Consider the following 15,550-nt stretch of genomic DNA (forward strand, 5'->3'; position numbering starts at 1 on the left):
AGCCTGAGCCCCAGAGGAAACGAATGATTTGCCCAAGACCACCAACCAGTTAGCTAAGACCAGAGGTTCAAGTATTTGTTCCCGAAGTGCAGTCCAGGCTCTTTTCCACTGCACTGTACCCATCCTCTGGCCATCAAAACCTGTTTCTGGCTAAACATCAAAAAGCCACTTATCCCAAGGGCGCATGGGTGGCTCAGTGGGTTAAAGCCTCTGCTTTTGGCTCAGGTCATGATCCAGGGGTCCTAGGATGGAGCCCTGCATTAGGCTCTCTGCTCAGCAGGGAGCCTGCTTCCCTTCCTCTCTCTCTCTCTCTGCCTACCTATGATCTCTGTCTGTCAAATAAATAAATAAAATCTTTAAAAAAAAAGCCACTTATCCTGATATGAATCTTGAGCTAGTATCCATCTCCTCAAAGGCTTGCTATTTTCACAGAGATCAAAACATGACAATACTATCTAAGAAGGAATAGTTATCTTTTTTAGCATTTATCATCATTTAATTTCAAGACAACAGTAAAGATAGGGTTTATTATTATTTCTATTTATAGATGAGGAAATGCAAGCCCAGAAAGGTTATAGAATGTGCTTCCGATCTCCCAGCTAGCCAGGAGGAGAACCCAGGGGTCCAGCCACCGAATCTGCATGTTAGCCATACAGGAAACTGGTCACACAGGAGTAAGGCTGAATTTTGCTTCACCTGCAGTGGCCCTGGGAGGCTGGGCAGGGGAGGAGAGGGTTGCTACAGCTCTACACTATACCGCCTCAACTAGTGGAAAAGATGAAGCCAGGATGGTGGAATTTCAGGCAGTGGCCAGTTGGTAAAGATTTCATTCTGGAGAGAGAGGGCTTTTGTAAGCCTCTGGAATTACAGGGCCTGGAGGCTGTCCCCACATTGATTCCTCTGGCCACACTGGGTAGCGACTGAGCCCCAGGGTCCAGGGACAGTTCACAAAGAACTATGAGCTCACACATACACAGGCCTAACTCAAAAGAGCCCAGCCACCCCTCTGACCAGATCACAGGCCAGGGGCTCCTTTGGGTCTGCAGCCTGAAGCCATGAGGGATGAAGGCATTTTCATAATCTGCAGCCAATGGTTGCCCCCAGCCGTACCCCAACCCCAGCTTCTGGTTTAAACCATTTATTGTCCTTTGAAATGCCCTTCCTCCCAACCAAATCCCTCCCCTTCTTCTAGATCCAGGTCCTGGACATGTCTCCTCCATGAAGCCAGCCATGACCACTCCTCCAGATAATAGTCAGGTCTCCACTCCAGTGGAGTGAGAGAGGCCTTCCCTAACCACCAACACAAAGTAGCCCCTTCAAACTGTCCTCCATCTCAGTAGCATGGCTTTTATACATATATATATCTTTTTATCAGATAGATAAATTATATATGTATATAATTATATATATGTATATATAATGTATATATATAATTATATATAATTATATATATAATTTATCTATCTGAAATATAGAAATATCTGAAATATAATCATAATTATATACATATATAATTTATCTGTCTGAAAATGTCTTATTTCTTTGCCATCCATTTTCTGGTCTATCTCTCTGATCAAAATGTGAGCTCTTTGAGGACGGGGACCCATCTGTCTTGTTCACCACTGTAACCCTAGTGCCTAAGGACCCACCTCATCCTGTAGCTAGCCAGGGACACTGAAGTCCATAAAAAGAAAGGGATTCATCCAAGGTCACACAGCAAGCAAGCACAGATATCGGCTTAATACCCAGCTCCCTGATCTGCAGCCTAGGGCACTTGGCCATCCCCCCCCGCCGCCCCCCCGTGACCCTCTGCTGGCCTATCTAGTCCCTGCCTCCACACAACACTGGGGGCCAGAGCCTAAAAACCCTCCACAATGGAGGCACCCAACCCAAGCTGGGCAGCCCTGCCTGCTTCCCCCCTCGGTCCCGCCCTTCCTGGCATCAACAGCTCTGATGAGCTCATGTCTGGAAGGCTGGGAGCTGCCCTGAAGGAAAAGGTGCCTCTCAGGCCAGGCCCCTAGACCTGCAGGTGTGTAGAGCCCATGCAACGTCAGCACCGGCAGGTGGAAGGAGTGTGCTGACCCCGGTCTACCTTCTAGGCTCAGGGTGACATGTGACAACCATGGCGAGAGGGCACGACCAGGGGGAAAAGAACATTCAGAGAAGTTTCTTCCTGTGCTTCTCCCATCTCTATAGATCTTCCTGTGTCACTTGCCCGCCTCCCTTATCAAGGAGCTGCTGTCCTAAGGAAAGTGGCTCTGCTGCCTTCTACTCACAGAACTGCCCTGGGCCGATCTCATCCCATCCCCAGACTCAGTCTCCCCAACTCTAGAATGGGGAGCTTAGATAAAATGCTGACCGAAGAGGCTGAGGATTCTCTATGAAGTGGGCACCTGAATACTACAGGGTTTTGTCCTTTTTCTCACCTTAGGGGAAGGGCAACAGCCAACAAGAGAGGGAAGGGGGTAAAGGTTTTATTTTAACCATAAATGATGATTCCAACCACAGCTTAATTTGGGTGCTAGTTTGGGATGTGGGGGGAGCTAGTCCACAACCTGCAAAGTGGGGGCCACCCTGAAAAAAGTGGGAGCTGGGGGCAGCACGGCAGCAAAATCTTGTCTTTCAGAAGTTCTCTGAATATCAAACTACCGTGATTCTGGGGCATTCCCCTTGTACAGATGGGGAAACTGAAGACCAGAGAGAAGAGCCAAACCAAGGTTTCATATAGAGACAGAGGCCGGGGACCCCACTCCAAATGGCATTTTCAACTCTCTGGAGGAGCCCCATCCCACTGCCTGAGGTAATACAGAGGTTGGTCTGTGGCTCTGTCCCCCAGCACAGGATGGGGTCAGGCGTGGGGGTGGTGACAGGCTGGTGGGCACCACGACTTCCAGTCCCTCCCAGCATACCCTAGTCCCTCTGATCAGCATCTGATCTCATCCCACCCTTGCAACATGACAGGGGTGGGGCACCCTGGAACTGCCCTTTCACCCATCTGGTCCCTGCTGTCTCCAAGGCAGTTGTCCCCTCAGGGGTCACTCTACTCACTCTCTCATGGGGAGCCAGAGAGGACAGGGCTTGTCTCCAGATCGCACAGCAAGTTGGTTTATTCCAGAGCCACTTGTCACTCAGGATAGAGTGGGAGTGGGGTGTCTGGCTCTTCCCTGCTCACTCTTGCTCCTTGTAGACAACCCAGACGCGGAATACAGGGGGTCCCTGTCCCAATCCAGGGTAAGCCCATAACTGGGGGTGGGGGGAGGGAGAAAGGGAGACCCTTTCCCCAGAGCCCTCAGAGAAGCCTTCTCAGGGGCTCTTTGGAGCCGCTGATTCCCCGTTGTAGGCGCTCGGTAGGAGCCCCACCCTCCCCTCACTTCACCTCCATGGCCCCTCACCTCGGAGTAGTGGTCCGGGAGTTGTGCGAATCTGAGATAGAGCCCTTAAGACAGTTCCTTCTCTGCCCCCTAGGCGCTCAGGAAGGGCCTCGATTTCCCCAGAGCGCTCGGCCGGTGGTCCCCGCGGTCGCAAGGTCCCGCGTCCTGCAAGCCTCGCCCTCGCCCTCGCCCTCGCCGCCGGAGCCCGGCGCCGCCGCCCCGCCCGCGGGAAAGGGGACCCGAGGCCAGCACACGCCGTTCTGCTACCCCACGGGCGCCCATGTTGGTCAACCCGGCGCGAGCCCGGCCGGCCTTTCCCGGAGCCGGCTAGGGGCCGCAGACCCCTCCGACCGGTGCCCACCCGTCAGCCCTGGCTGTCCCGGTCCCCGAGGTGCTTGCGGGTTGGGACTCGAGGGCCGGAGCCCCCGCGCAGCCCCGAGAAGTAGCTTCCCCGCGTCGGGGCGTCTTTCCGCTCCGGGGCTGCTCCAGAGATTCCCGATTTTTCAGACTACCCCCCCCACGCCCCGGCCCCCCGCCACGGTACAGATGGGAAAACTGAGGTCCACAGTGTAGCAGCGACTCGGCCAAGGTCACCCTGCGCGCGGGCACTGGAGCCCAGATGTGCCACCTCCACCTGCGCGGCGCGGGGAACAGCACAGGTGGGAAGGGGCGAGGCTCGCCGGGCGCCGGCACCCCTGCCCCGCCAGCGCCCCTCACTCACCTCCTGCCGCCGCGCGCTGTCCCCGGGCTTACCGGCGCCGCCGCCGCCACCGCGCACCTGGCCGCGTCCGTCAGTGCGCCCCGCCCCCGAGACCCCCGCCGTCTCCGCTCCGCCCCGGGCGCCCCCTCCGCGTCGTTGCCGCCGCCGCCGCCGCCGCCACCACCTAGCGGGCTGCTCCGGGACCCGGAGCCGGGAGCCGGGAGGGCTGGGCGGGCGGGCGAGACGCGCTCCTGCCTCTCGCTCCCCGGGGCCCTAGCGCCGCCCCGCCCGCCGCCCCGCCCAGCCCCCCCCCCCCCCGGAGGGGCGACTCCCTCAACCCCACCCGCGGGCTCGGCCCGGGGATCCCGGCTCCTTTCCTCCCGCTTTCCTCCCTTGTGCCACACGCGAATGTCTCTCCGTTGCCTCCTCCTTTTTTGTTTCTCCAGGTCGGTCCCTAAATCTTCTGCTTTCATTTCACCCAGTTCTTCCTGTCTCCCCATCTTTTCTCAATCCCACCAACCACCCCTCTCTTAAATGGGTCTTTGTGATTCTTTCCCCATAACTGAACCACCCCCACCTCCCCAGACCCTTTCCTTTCATACCCAGATGCTGTACCCCTCAGGGCCATCTTCCCTCCCCCTTCTCAGCCCTGGTGACTAGAATAACTGTCTACCTCGGTAGGACTCAGGCAAATGGGGACTGAGGAAGGTTGCCACCTCCCCTCTGGCCTGGGGCCATTCCAGGGCTTAACGGGTAGGTCAGCAACAGTAGGGGGTAGGGAGGCTGTGTGGCTCCTGCGTTTCAGTTCCCCATCTTTTCGTTGAACTAAACACCACTCAGATTGAGCTCAGCAGAGCCCCAGGACAGTGGTCAGTGTGCATCAGAATCAAGGGGATGCTGTTACAAGTCAAGACGCCCACCTTCTATCACACCCTCCCAGTGGTGAGGAGGCCGTGGGCTCGGAACAGTTCTGATAACAAGCACCCTTTACACTCCCACCAATTTTGAAACAAAACTACGCTTGGAAGAATGTTGACCTGGGTTTTCACCAGTTTCCCTAGGTCCCAAGTACCCCACCTCTCCAACCAGGGTGGTTCCACTTTCATTTGTCTTTCATATCAAGGTTCTGTGTTTAGATTTCTGCTAGAGGAAGTTAGAAGTGTGCTGACAGGAGCCCACCCTACCAGAGGTCCTGTGAAACCCAGAGCTGCAGGTGGCCTGGGTTTGGGGGACATCCCCTCTCCCCAGTGGGGACAGCATGCAGGAGGTCAGGTGACAGAGGGGCAAACCCTCCCTGGCTGCTCCCATCCCTCCGGTGGGCCTCAGGGTCTGCAGAGAATTCTTCTGGCCCCGTGGCAGCCTTAGCGCTGGGGCTGTCCCAAGTGGAGGTGGGAAGCATGGAGGGGGTCCTGGGGATTGGCACCGGGTAAGCTACTTCCTGCCTGATGAGTACATGTGCTAGAAAAGTGGCTATAGCCCAGCCTGTGGGAAACCAGGAAACAAACTGTGTGGGTGAGAGAGAGAGAGAGAGAGAGAGAGAGAGGGAGAGGGGAGAAGCTAGAATTACTGTGTGGGTGGGTATGAAAGAGACAGGGATGGGGAAGAGGAAGGAGGACAGAAAGTGGTTCAGTCTGTACGTAGGTGTGTGACAGTGGGTGTGCAAGAGTGGATATGCCTGTAGGAGAGAATGTGTGCATTCAGGAGAGATTTTAAAGTATAGGTATGTGAGCAAAAGAAAATGGAGAGAAGAACATTCTTTTAACCTGTATGTAAGGAAGGGAATATATGTGCTTGGATATTTCCAGGTGGGACTGTAGTTCTGTGTACAAATCTGTGTATTCTGTGTGCACATGTATCCACATGTGAAAGGTAGGCATGCCTGAGTGAGGGATGTGTGTGTGTGTACTAGTGTATGCCTCATGCATGGGTATGTAGGTGTCTGAGGGCATGCACATGTGTACACGTCTGTGCAGATGTGTAATTATATGTGTGTGCCTATTGGCATAAGAACTGCATAGATGCACCTGTTGGGCGGGGGTGTGAGCGTGTGAGCATATGCAAGGTACATGTGAGCCTGTGCGCCTTGCTCCCACACCATTGCCCTTCTCCTCTGGTCACTGTGGAATGTGGAAGTGAGAGGGGGCATGGATGGTATCCTGCCCGGTCTCTGCTCCGTCCTCTCTCCCACAGACCTAAAGAGCAGGGGCCTTGTCTTTGGCCCAATGATCAAGGTCGGCTCTTATCATGGCCAGGGGCTCCTCTGCCCCAACAGTATAGACACGGCCAGGGGCAGGGGGTATCTGACAAGCCAGATCCACACCCTCATCCCCGCCTTAGAGGCTCAGAGCAGTGTCCGGTAAGAGTTGGAAAGGCCACCGAGTCCTTAGATAGATACTCTGGGTCCCCAATAATGAATGGCCTAGAAAAGAGGGAAGGTGGCTCTCCCCAAGCCATAGATACAGGAGGGCTGCATCAGCAGTGGGTCCCAGGTTTCCCTAAGTGTATTCGGTGTGTGTCGGGGGGGTGAGGGTGAACCATGGCTTGGCAGAATCTTCCACCATCCTCCAGAGCTTGAACAACCTTTTTCCAGCCCTAGGTGGGTGGAAGAACACAGCCTGCTGCCTCGTTTCCATGGAGACAAGGCAGCACAGAAGGTGGTTGAAAGCAGGGGCCCAGACCTCCTGGGGTTCAAATCTCTGCTCCTCCACCCACAGGCCTGAGACTGGGACAAGTCACTTAAATTCACTGTGCCTTAGTTTCCTCATCTGTGTAGCAGGGATAAGAAAAATATGAACTTCATCCAACTTGTTTAGAGGATGAAATGAAGTAACCTATACAAAGCATTTAGGATGGCGTGTGGCAACAGAACTGGGGCGGGGGGGGGGGGGAGGTGGGGGAGATGGCAAAAGCCCTGGGTTCTAGCTTTAGCTTGGCACCAACGTACTGTATGACCTTGGACAGGCTGCTTGCCATCTCTGGGCTTCAGGGTCGCCACAAGATTATTTCCAGAATGATGTCAACCAGCCCTGCCCAGTAATGAGCAGCTGAGATGTTGCAGTGAGGGCAGCAGCTCTGGGCTCTCTTGATGAGCTGTGGACCAGCGACTGCTGGCGGAGGCCCAGCCGTGAGCCCTACCCAACACATTCCTGCCCCTATATATTCTCTCCTGATGGCAGGAAACTTAAGCTGCGGGCTGCTACCCACCTCATCTCACTGAACTCTTTGCCCCTTGAGCCTTCAAGGACCCAGTTCTGCCCCACTCAGCTAGTACTCAGGCTCTAGAGAAATGGCACCAGTACCCACCCACCCCAGGTGGTGGGTGCCCAAGGCAGAAGATGCCATGACCCATCCTGCAAACTGCCAGGGGGCACTCAAGAGAGGCAGGTATAATTGCGGTAGGACGGGTGTAATTGTCTGAAGATGCTTATAATCCCTTGGCGGTACTGGGAGGAAGCTTTAAAAGGAAGCCCTAATCCGCTAATAACCTGGCAGCCGCACAGGCCTCTTCCCTCCGGATCTCCAGGCAGAGAGAAGGGACTCTGGCCGCTCCCTTTCCCGAGGGAGCAGAAAGGCCAGAGTGGGCTCTGACCCAAGACCACCCGGATTTCTACTCTCCCGTAAGACCTAGCTTCCTTCCAGTCTCCGCCTCCAAGAAGACTTCCCTGAGACACATCGTCCTAAGGTCACTCCTGTCTCCTCCACCCCTAGAATTGTTCAGGACAGAACTGGAGGCCATCTGGCTGGACATTAAAGGAAGAAATGAACCAGACTTCGAGGAAGAAGAACATGATCATAGTCTCAGCTCCCACACTATGTGACTTGGGCAAGGGACTTAGGTATCTGAGCCTCAGCCGTGTCTCCTGTAAAATGCGGAGATTTTGCTTTAGAAGGCTGCCTTAGAAGACTGTATAGTGAGAGGGTTGAGAATGGGATACTACAAAATGACCAAGCTCTGTGTAAGGAGCCAATAGGAACATGAAAGGTGGCCCCTCTCCACCCTTCATCCATGGTCTCTTCCACTCCAGGAGGTCACAGACAACACTCTCCCCCTGTAACTCCGGGATATGGTGGTGGCTAAGAACAAAGTCCCGTACTCAAAAAGCCATGGTTGAATCATGGCATAGAGGTTTACTAGTCAGGAGTCTTAGACAAGTCACTTATGTTCTTTGAGCCTCAGTCTTCTCATCCATGTAATGGACATAATCATAGTATGTCCCTCATGGAGATTGCTCTGAGGTTCAGTGAAATGATATATGTAAAGCACAGTGGGCTTACTTAACGAATAATAGCTTTCGTACTGTTGAGTCGGTGATGATCATTTTAATTATTATTAATGTCCATCATGTGATCACTCTAAAATTTCCAAAACACTACCCCAATCTAAGATCACTGCAACCTCACAATGGCTCTGTGAGGTAGAGGGGGCTCATATTTAATTTTGTTTTCACGAATGAGGAAACCAAGGGAAACTCACCAGAGGAATACAATTTGCTGGGGTTTGGCCAGTTGGTATCAGGTCTAGAACCAGCACCCATGGCTCCCCACACTCGGCCAGTGTCTATGAGGGGAAAGGGAGCAGGTACTGGGGCTTGCAGGCTCTTGGGGACTTGAGTTTGGGCTGACTCTGGTATGAGGGCCCATCTCCAAGTTCAAGGCTGCAGAGCCCTCCTGGGTCCTCCTTCTTCTTGCCCTTGATGCATCGAAGGCATCTGCTGGATCCTGCCCAGCCTCCTGTGTGACCCAAGCGTAGGGGAGTGGGGAGATGGGTGGGGGCGATGGTGGCCATGGGTGGTGGTCAGAGCCTGGCAGGAATTATTTCGGAAAAGAGAGTGGGCGGGATGGTCGATGGGCTGTCAGCCAGGGGATCAGCCATGCCTGCAGAGAAACGACGTGTTCCTCCAGTTTTCTGACACATTAACCCTCCCAGGCCTGGGTCCCTCACATGCCCAGTGCCCCCAGCATCTGCTGGCTGTGGCTCCTGCTTCAGCAAGCATGGCTGGGCTCATGTCCTCTCCATCTGGGCCCACGTCAGGGTTTCCATGGACCCAGGCAATGAAGGTGATTCAGTGTGGGTTTCCCTGTCCCGCCCTGCTCTGCTGTCTCCTTAGCCTGCGGGGGTAGGGGGGCAGTGAGGGGAGTTGGGGGGGAAATGCTCTCTCTCCCTCCTTTCCTCCCTCCTTCCTTTCCTCCATTTCCCCCTCCCTCCCTGACTCCCTTCCTTCCAGGCAGTGCACTGTGAGCTCTTCCCTATACACTGTCTTTGGGTCTTCGCCCAGGCGATACGGATGGATCGGACCATGCCTCTGTCCTCTCTAACAGATGGGAAACTGGGGTGGGGAGAATGTGGCCCAGCTCAGCCACCAATAGGCCACCCAGAGCAGTGTCTTCCTCACTCCGGGCCCGTTTTTCCACCTGTAAAATCAGGAGGTCCAATCGGATCAGAGATTTCAGCCTCGACCTCGAAAACTGCACGAGGGCAACAGCCTCATGGGCTTTGCCCAGTGCTGCGTCCCCAGCACCCTCGGGCAGCCGGCACACGATGTGTTCAGTGAGGCGGTCCTGCCCTGTCATGGCCTGGAATCCAAGGCCATTTGTTGCCATGGATGATTAAGGGGGGGACGAGAGTGAGGGATGGACTTCTGTTGGCCAAGCCCGATCACAGGGCTTTCTCTCGTGGACTTCTCACGTGCCCTCTTTGACAGAGGAAAGAGTGGGCATAGATGGGGCCCAGCTGGATCTGCACAGAACTCCCAGCCCCCCATCTCCTCACAGCTATTAATTGGGGTGTGTCCAGGGGACTGTGAGGGACCCCGGTGGGCTCTGGCAGCCTAGGAGAAAAGGTCATGAGCTTACCTGGTTTCTGGGCAATCCTGGGTCCCGTGCTGGGGCGGGGGGTGGCTATCACCACCTGCTGAGCCTTCACCGTGTCCCAGTCCTTGCTGGCACTGTTATCATGCTGGGGACACCCTTGGGCTTCCCTGGAGCAGCTGGGTGGCTGGATGCCCAGGGCATTGGGCAGGTCTGGTGCCCCTTGGGTGGCTCTGCAGGTCAAGTTGTCCCCATTCCTGCTGGCCACCCTGTCCTCCTCTAAGTTCATGAGCCCTGCCTCTCCCTGCAGGCCCTCCTCGCCACCGCTGTTCTCCTCAGCCTCCAAGGCCAGACACCTGTAGCTGCCATCAGGGATCCGGAAGGTGGAGGGGGTAGAGCTGTCTTCGCTGAGTCCATGGGGTGGAGGTGGGAGGTGGGGACCCAGCATGGTACGGCTTCTCCTCAGGGAGGCGGAGAAGCCAGGGCCAGGCTGGCCGCCTGGGTGAGCACCGGTCCTTTCTCCTCTTGGTGTCTCCTCTCTGGCTCGCTGAAGCTTTGTCTTCCTCAGCCAAGTCCCAGAGCTGGGGCAAGGTCCAACTGTGGGGCCCTCCTGGGCTGGGTGGGGTGGTAGGCCCTCAAGCCTTCCTCTCAGCCTGTGTCTGGACTGTGAGGCCCTCCTTCAAGGTGATCTACCTGCCCAGAGAGAAAAGAAGCAGCACGTGAGACAGTCTGCTGGGTGTTTTGGGCTGAGTTTCTGAGACCTGTCCATCTTAACGGGGCCGTGAGAATGGGCTGGGGTTTGGGGTACAGGTCTCACACACCCATGGGAAAAATCCCAAGCTTCAGCCACTCAGCATCCCAAATTTTCACCATCTCCTTATGCCACATGACCCCTTGTTTGCTTACTATTTTGCCATAAATCAACTTTAAATAACTTACTTCTATTACTTCAGACTTATCTTAAGTACGAATGGCAGGAAAACCACAAGTATGTTGTGCTAAGTCGTTTCCCCCCTAATACACGTTAAATAAATATCTAGTTATTTAAAGATACTTAACTGGGCACCGCCTAGAAAGAATTCTCTCACATGCCAGCAAAGGTACATACACCACAGGAATCCTGGGGACAATGGGGCGGAGGACATAAGGCGGGGCCCAGGGACTCCTTGAGGAGGCTGTGCACCAGGCCGGGGACAGTGGCAGTGATGTGTTTTTGTGCCAGGCTTTGAGCTAGACCCCCAGCCCTGCCACCTGTGGAGCTGGCAGCAAGTCCCATGGCCTCTCTGCACCTCAGCTTCCCCATCTGTAAAATAGGAATGTTAATATCTCCAATGTGGTGTTGCATGGAGGATTAAGTGAGAAAAGGCATGCAGAGGACTCCGTTTGGGTTCTGAGATGTAATCGAATACACGTTGGCTGTTCTTTTATTGCACAAAAATGTCTTGAGCTTTTATTGCATGGCAGACTCCGTACAAGCCAGAGTACAATGGTGGAAAAAAGAAGATATGGTACTCTAGCTTCACGAAGCCTTAAAATCTGGTCGGGGGAGCTGTGAATGATCACAAGAACCATAATAATAACAGTGTGATTATTTATAAATGTTAACAATGAAGATGATCTCAGAGAGCGGGGACAAGTCTTCCCATAGGGTGTACGGGATGCGGGGAGGGATGCGTGGGAGAGGAGCTTGGGCGGAAGAGCCGGCTGGGCTGGGCGGCAGATGGAGAGTGGGTGTAGAGGAAGAGGGAGGAGCCCAGGCTGCAGGCAGGTTTGTCGCTCTGGTGACAGGGAGACTTTGTTCACAGAGATCAGGAGTACATGGGAAGGAGCAGGTGTCCAGAGGAGTCGGGAGATGAGTTTGATTTGGCTTCCGCAGGAGGGGAGTGTGTGTCAGCTCCATGCAGGGGGCTGGAGAGCGGAGGAGAGCTCCAGGCTGGAGAGAAAGGCTTGAAAATCATTTGTGGAGGCACAGGGAGGGGGTAGACAAGATGCCCCGGACAGGCAAATAGAGCTTAAGACAGGGCCAGTGGCCATGGACACTGGCCGGAAACCCTGGCATTTACAGATCTTGGCTAGCAGAGTCCATCACTGCTTAGCTGTGTAATGCAGGCAAGTGTGCACCCTCTGAATCTCATCCTATCGGGAAATGGAGAGAGAAGAACCACCCCCCCCCCCCCCCACACACACACAGGCTGGCCATGAACTGTGAGAATCCTGAGATGTGACGCAAGTCCGGGGACACTGGCAACCTCAGGGCTTACGCTGACCTCATCTGCTGTGGTACTTGAACTGGAGGTCACTCCTCCGCACCGCCCCCGCCCCCACCAGGTGGGGTCAGGCCTCCCCACCCCCAACCCCAGCAAGCTGGCCCAAGGCCTCAGCCTCCGGTTGGCTGGCGCTGGGCCAGTGTTTTGTGGTAGGCAAGAGGAAAGATAAGGGCATTACCAGGCCCTGGGGCAAATCAGTGCCAACCAGGGAAAGGCAAACAAGCGTCAGGATCAGAAAGATAACAGGCACCTGTTACAGCAGCCTCGGCGGCAGTGAAATGAGCACAAAGGAGCCAACCTTCTCCCGGAGAAGAACTGAACACCTGTTCCACGCCGGGTTATTCATGGAGGGTGTTGAAATAAATCACCAAGAAACGCTTTGAGAGAAGTACTGCTGTTAGACCATTTCAGAAGTGAGGAAACTGAGGCTCAGACAGGTGAAGTGACTTGGGCCTACGTCACACAGCTAGTAAGCGGCAGGGCGCCATCTGGACACAGCTCTGGCACCTTGACCGTGAGGATGGGGTGGATACACAGAGACATGGGAGGGATGGCTCCTGAACCTCTCTCCTCTCTGGACTTTTTCTCACTCCCCAGCTGCTGCCAGATTTCCACACTAGAGTGTCACACAGAATCTTAGACTCTCATGAAGAGCCAGTAGAATTCTGGAAAAAACCTAACTGGCCATGTGACCTTGGGCAGGTGCCTTCTGTACTCCTAGTCCGTTTGCCCCAAGGCACGATGGCGGGGTTGAGCCAGATGGGGGCAGGTCTCATTGCAGGATGCCATGATTCTAAGCCCTTGGAGCACCGCTCCCCGCCCTCAGCCACTGCCACGGCCACCCACGCCATGACAGAGCCAGATGGCAAGAGGCAGAAGTGGGCGTGTGGGGGCAGGGCTCCCTCTGATACCCCACGGGAGCCTCGCCTCCCTCTATCTCTGCTTCTGTTTTGCTGTATTTGACGGTGGCCACGGTTTCCAGGAAAGAAGAGAGAGGCGGAAGAGTTAACTTTCCGCCACCCACACAAATATTTTTGGCCGGCTTTGTCTTTGGGCTGCCAAGCCAGGAGGGAGGGGTTGGCAGGAGCACTCCAATGCAAGTCTGCCTCCCAAAGAGGGAGGACTCCCAAGCCAGCTGGGGGGCCTGGGCAGGCCCCTCAAGGCCCGAGTTCTGGAACACCCACTGAGCTCGGGAGCCCCGTGCAGGGACAGGTGGTCAGGACCCACAACAGGAATGACAGCTGCCCCTTACTGAGCATCCCCTAGTGCGTGGCCACACCTTGCACCCAACACTCCTGGATGGCAGGTGTGCAGGTGCTGTCTACAGATGAGGAAACTGAGGCAAGCAGAGATAAATTCCAAATCCAGAAGCACACCATGGCTGAGTGGTAGAGCGGGACATGTGTCCAGATGCTGGGCTCTGTGCTCTTATCCTCTGCTCTCAGTGACTGCAGACTAACTCCAGGACCCCCCACAGAGGGCCTGCCTGTGTGGAAACATCTCCAAGGTGGACAGGAGAGAGCCTGCTCTAGTCTCAGCAGAAACGGGTGGGGAGGGGTCTTCTAATTTTGGCTCCCTCAGACCCACATCCCTCGTCATGACCACAGGCACCAAGGGCATGGAGCCTCAGCAGGCAGGGGTGACACAGAAGGCCCAAATCTGTTGTCCTCTTATCAGGGAGGTCAACTCTCAGCCCAGAGCCACGGAGATCTCCCCCAGGTTGTCCAGCAAGTCAGATGCCAGGTCGGCACTAGGACCCAGGCGCCCAGGCACCTGCCTCCAGCTAAGCCCAGCTCCACCCTAAGGGAGCTTTCCCTGCTCCCTCCCCTGACCTCAGGGAGCCCAAACAGGGTACCCAGCTGAGCTGATGGTCAGATGCTCTACAGTCCCTGTCCAGGAAGTCTGAGGGCCTGCCCAGATCTCCCGAGGGTAGGCCCAGGGAAGATGGCCTTGGCAGCCTCATGTTCTTTCTGCTGTTCACTTTGTGATGGGAGGGAAAGGGCACTGCCTTTGGAATCAGATCTGGGTTCCAATTCTGACTCTACTATTCAGTGGCTGCCTGACCCTGGGCAAGTCTCTTCATGTATTCGAGCTTCAGCTTCCCCAGCTGCAAAATGGGTTAAAGTAGGGCCGACTTCAAAGGGTTGATGCAGGGATTTATTGAAAAAACACAGGCTCATTCCTTTCCTCCGCAGGAAATGAGGGAGCACCGTTGTGTGCAGCTCAGCAGCTGGGCGCTGGGGGTGAACGTTAGCACAGTCTGGCCTCCCCAGGTTCCCCATCCACAGTGCCCACAGCCTGCTGCAGGGGAAGGTGGAGGGAGTGAGGAATGGTGAGGGTTGGGCTTAAGTGGGTACATTGCAGGGGTCAGGGCACGGGGTCCCAGTTTTGAGTCTCCCACTGACTTGGTGAGTCATGTTGGGGGAAAATCACAGGCTCTGATTCCACAGTGCAGAGACGGAACTAGGTAGGAGGGGGGAAGCAGTCCAGAAAGATGAGACCCTCTTTCCTCTGAAGGCCCTTTTGCCCCAGAAGTCTTCATACCTGGCCTCCCCACCTGCAGTCTTCCTGTCTCCACCCTCTCCTGGGTCTACTCCATTCTTCTAAAGTGCAGCCTTGAAATGTGCTCACTTGCTCTAGGACACTCCATGGCTCCTTGTTTCCCACAGAATAAAAGAAAACAAACAAAACAAAACCAAAAAACCCCAGTTGCCAACAAAGGGAAATGCAGATTCAAAGGCAGATCTCATGATTCTTGGCTGAAGGCAAGGAAGGGGGGCTTCCTGGGGGTGATGTTTCAGTTGGATTTGAAGGACCTTGACAGGAAGTGCTCGGCATTCTGATGGATGGAAGGTACTCCATCCACCAAGGCCCAGTGAAGGCAAAAAGGCAGGACCGTTTGGGGAGGAATCTGGAGAAATGTGATGGCCTGGATAGGCTGAGGCTAGGTCATGTGTGGCAGGGCTGCAGGAGGTAAGGCTGGAAGACAAAATCCCCAGGCTTCCGCTGCCTGGACGCTCGTTCCTGCTGGCTCGAGAGGTGATGCAGGGGCAGCCCGATGGGATGTGGGGAGCCACTGCAAGGCCCAGTTCTTGGGGGGTTGGGCTGGGAGGAAAAGGTGGGAGCCTGAAACCAGGGCTGGCGTGCAGGGATTCCTGCCAGAGGAACGCCTCAACGCCTGGCTCAGCGCCAGGCACATAATAACAAAAACAATGATAATAGCTGATGTTTATGAAGTGTTTACTATGTCAGGTGCTGTTCCAGACACTTAGTGTGCAGTAACCCATCCTATCTTCATCACAACCCTATAAGGAAGGTACTATTATTATCCCATTTTGCAGATGAGGAAGTTGTCACTCAACTAGTAAGTGGCTGAGTCAGGGTTCATATCCTGATGGTCTAGC

At 55.0% G+C, this 15,550-nt stretch overlaps 1 protein-coding gene across 2 annotated transcripts in view; it reads right to left on the reverse strand.

The window, feature by feature from the left end:
* The window catches only part of SYNPO (synaptopodin), a 53,837-nt gene that overhangs the window by 26,403 nt on the left and 11,884 nt on the right, over positions 1 to 15,550 (reverse strand). Inside the window, exon 2 of one of the 2 annotated variants that reach the window (XM_032337296.1) lies at positions 9,925 to 10,572. In XM_032337296.1, coding sequence (XP_032193187.1) covers positions 9,925 to 10,327 — 403 coding nt within the window. In that variant the 5' untranslated portion in view covers positions 10,328 to 10,572. Of the gene's footprint in view, positions 1 to 3,392; positions 3,713 to 9,924; positions 10,573 to 15,550 lie in introns of those variants that run through there. The other variant, XM_032337297.1, reaches the window with a different exon arrangement.

The sequence above is a fragment of the Mustela erminea genome, chromosome 3, assembly GCF_009829155.1.
Source record: "Mustela erminea isolate mMusErm1 chromosome 3, mMusErm1.Pri, whole genome shotgun sequence".
Taxonomy (NCBI): domain Eukaryota; kingdom Metazoa; phylum Chordata; class Mammalia; order Carnivora; family Mustelidae; genus Mustela; species Mustela erminea.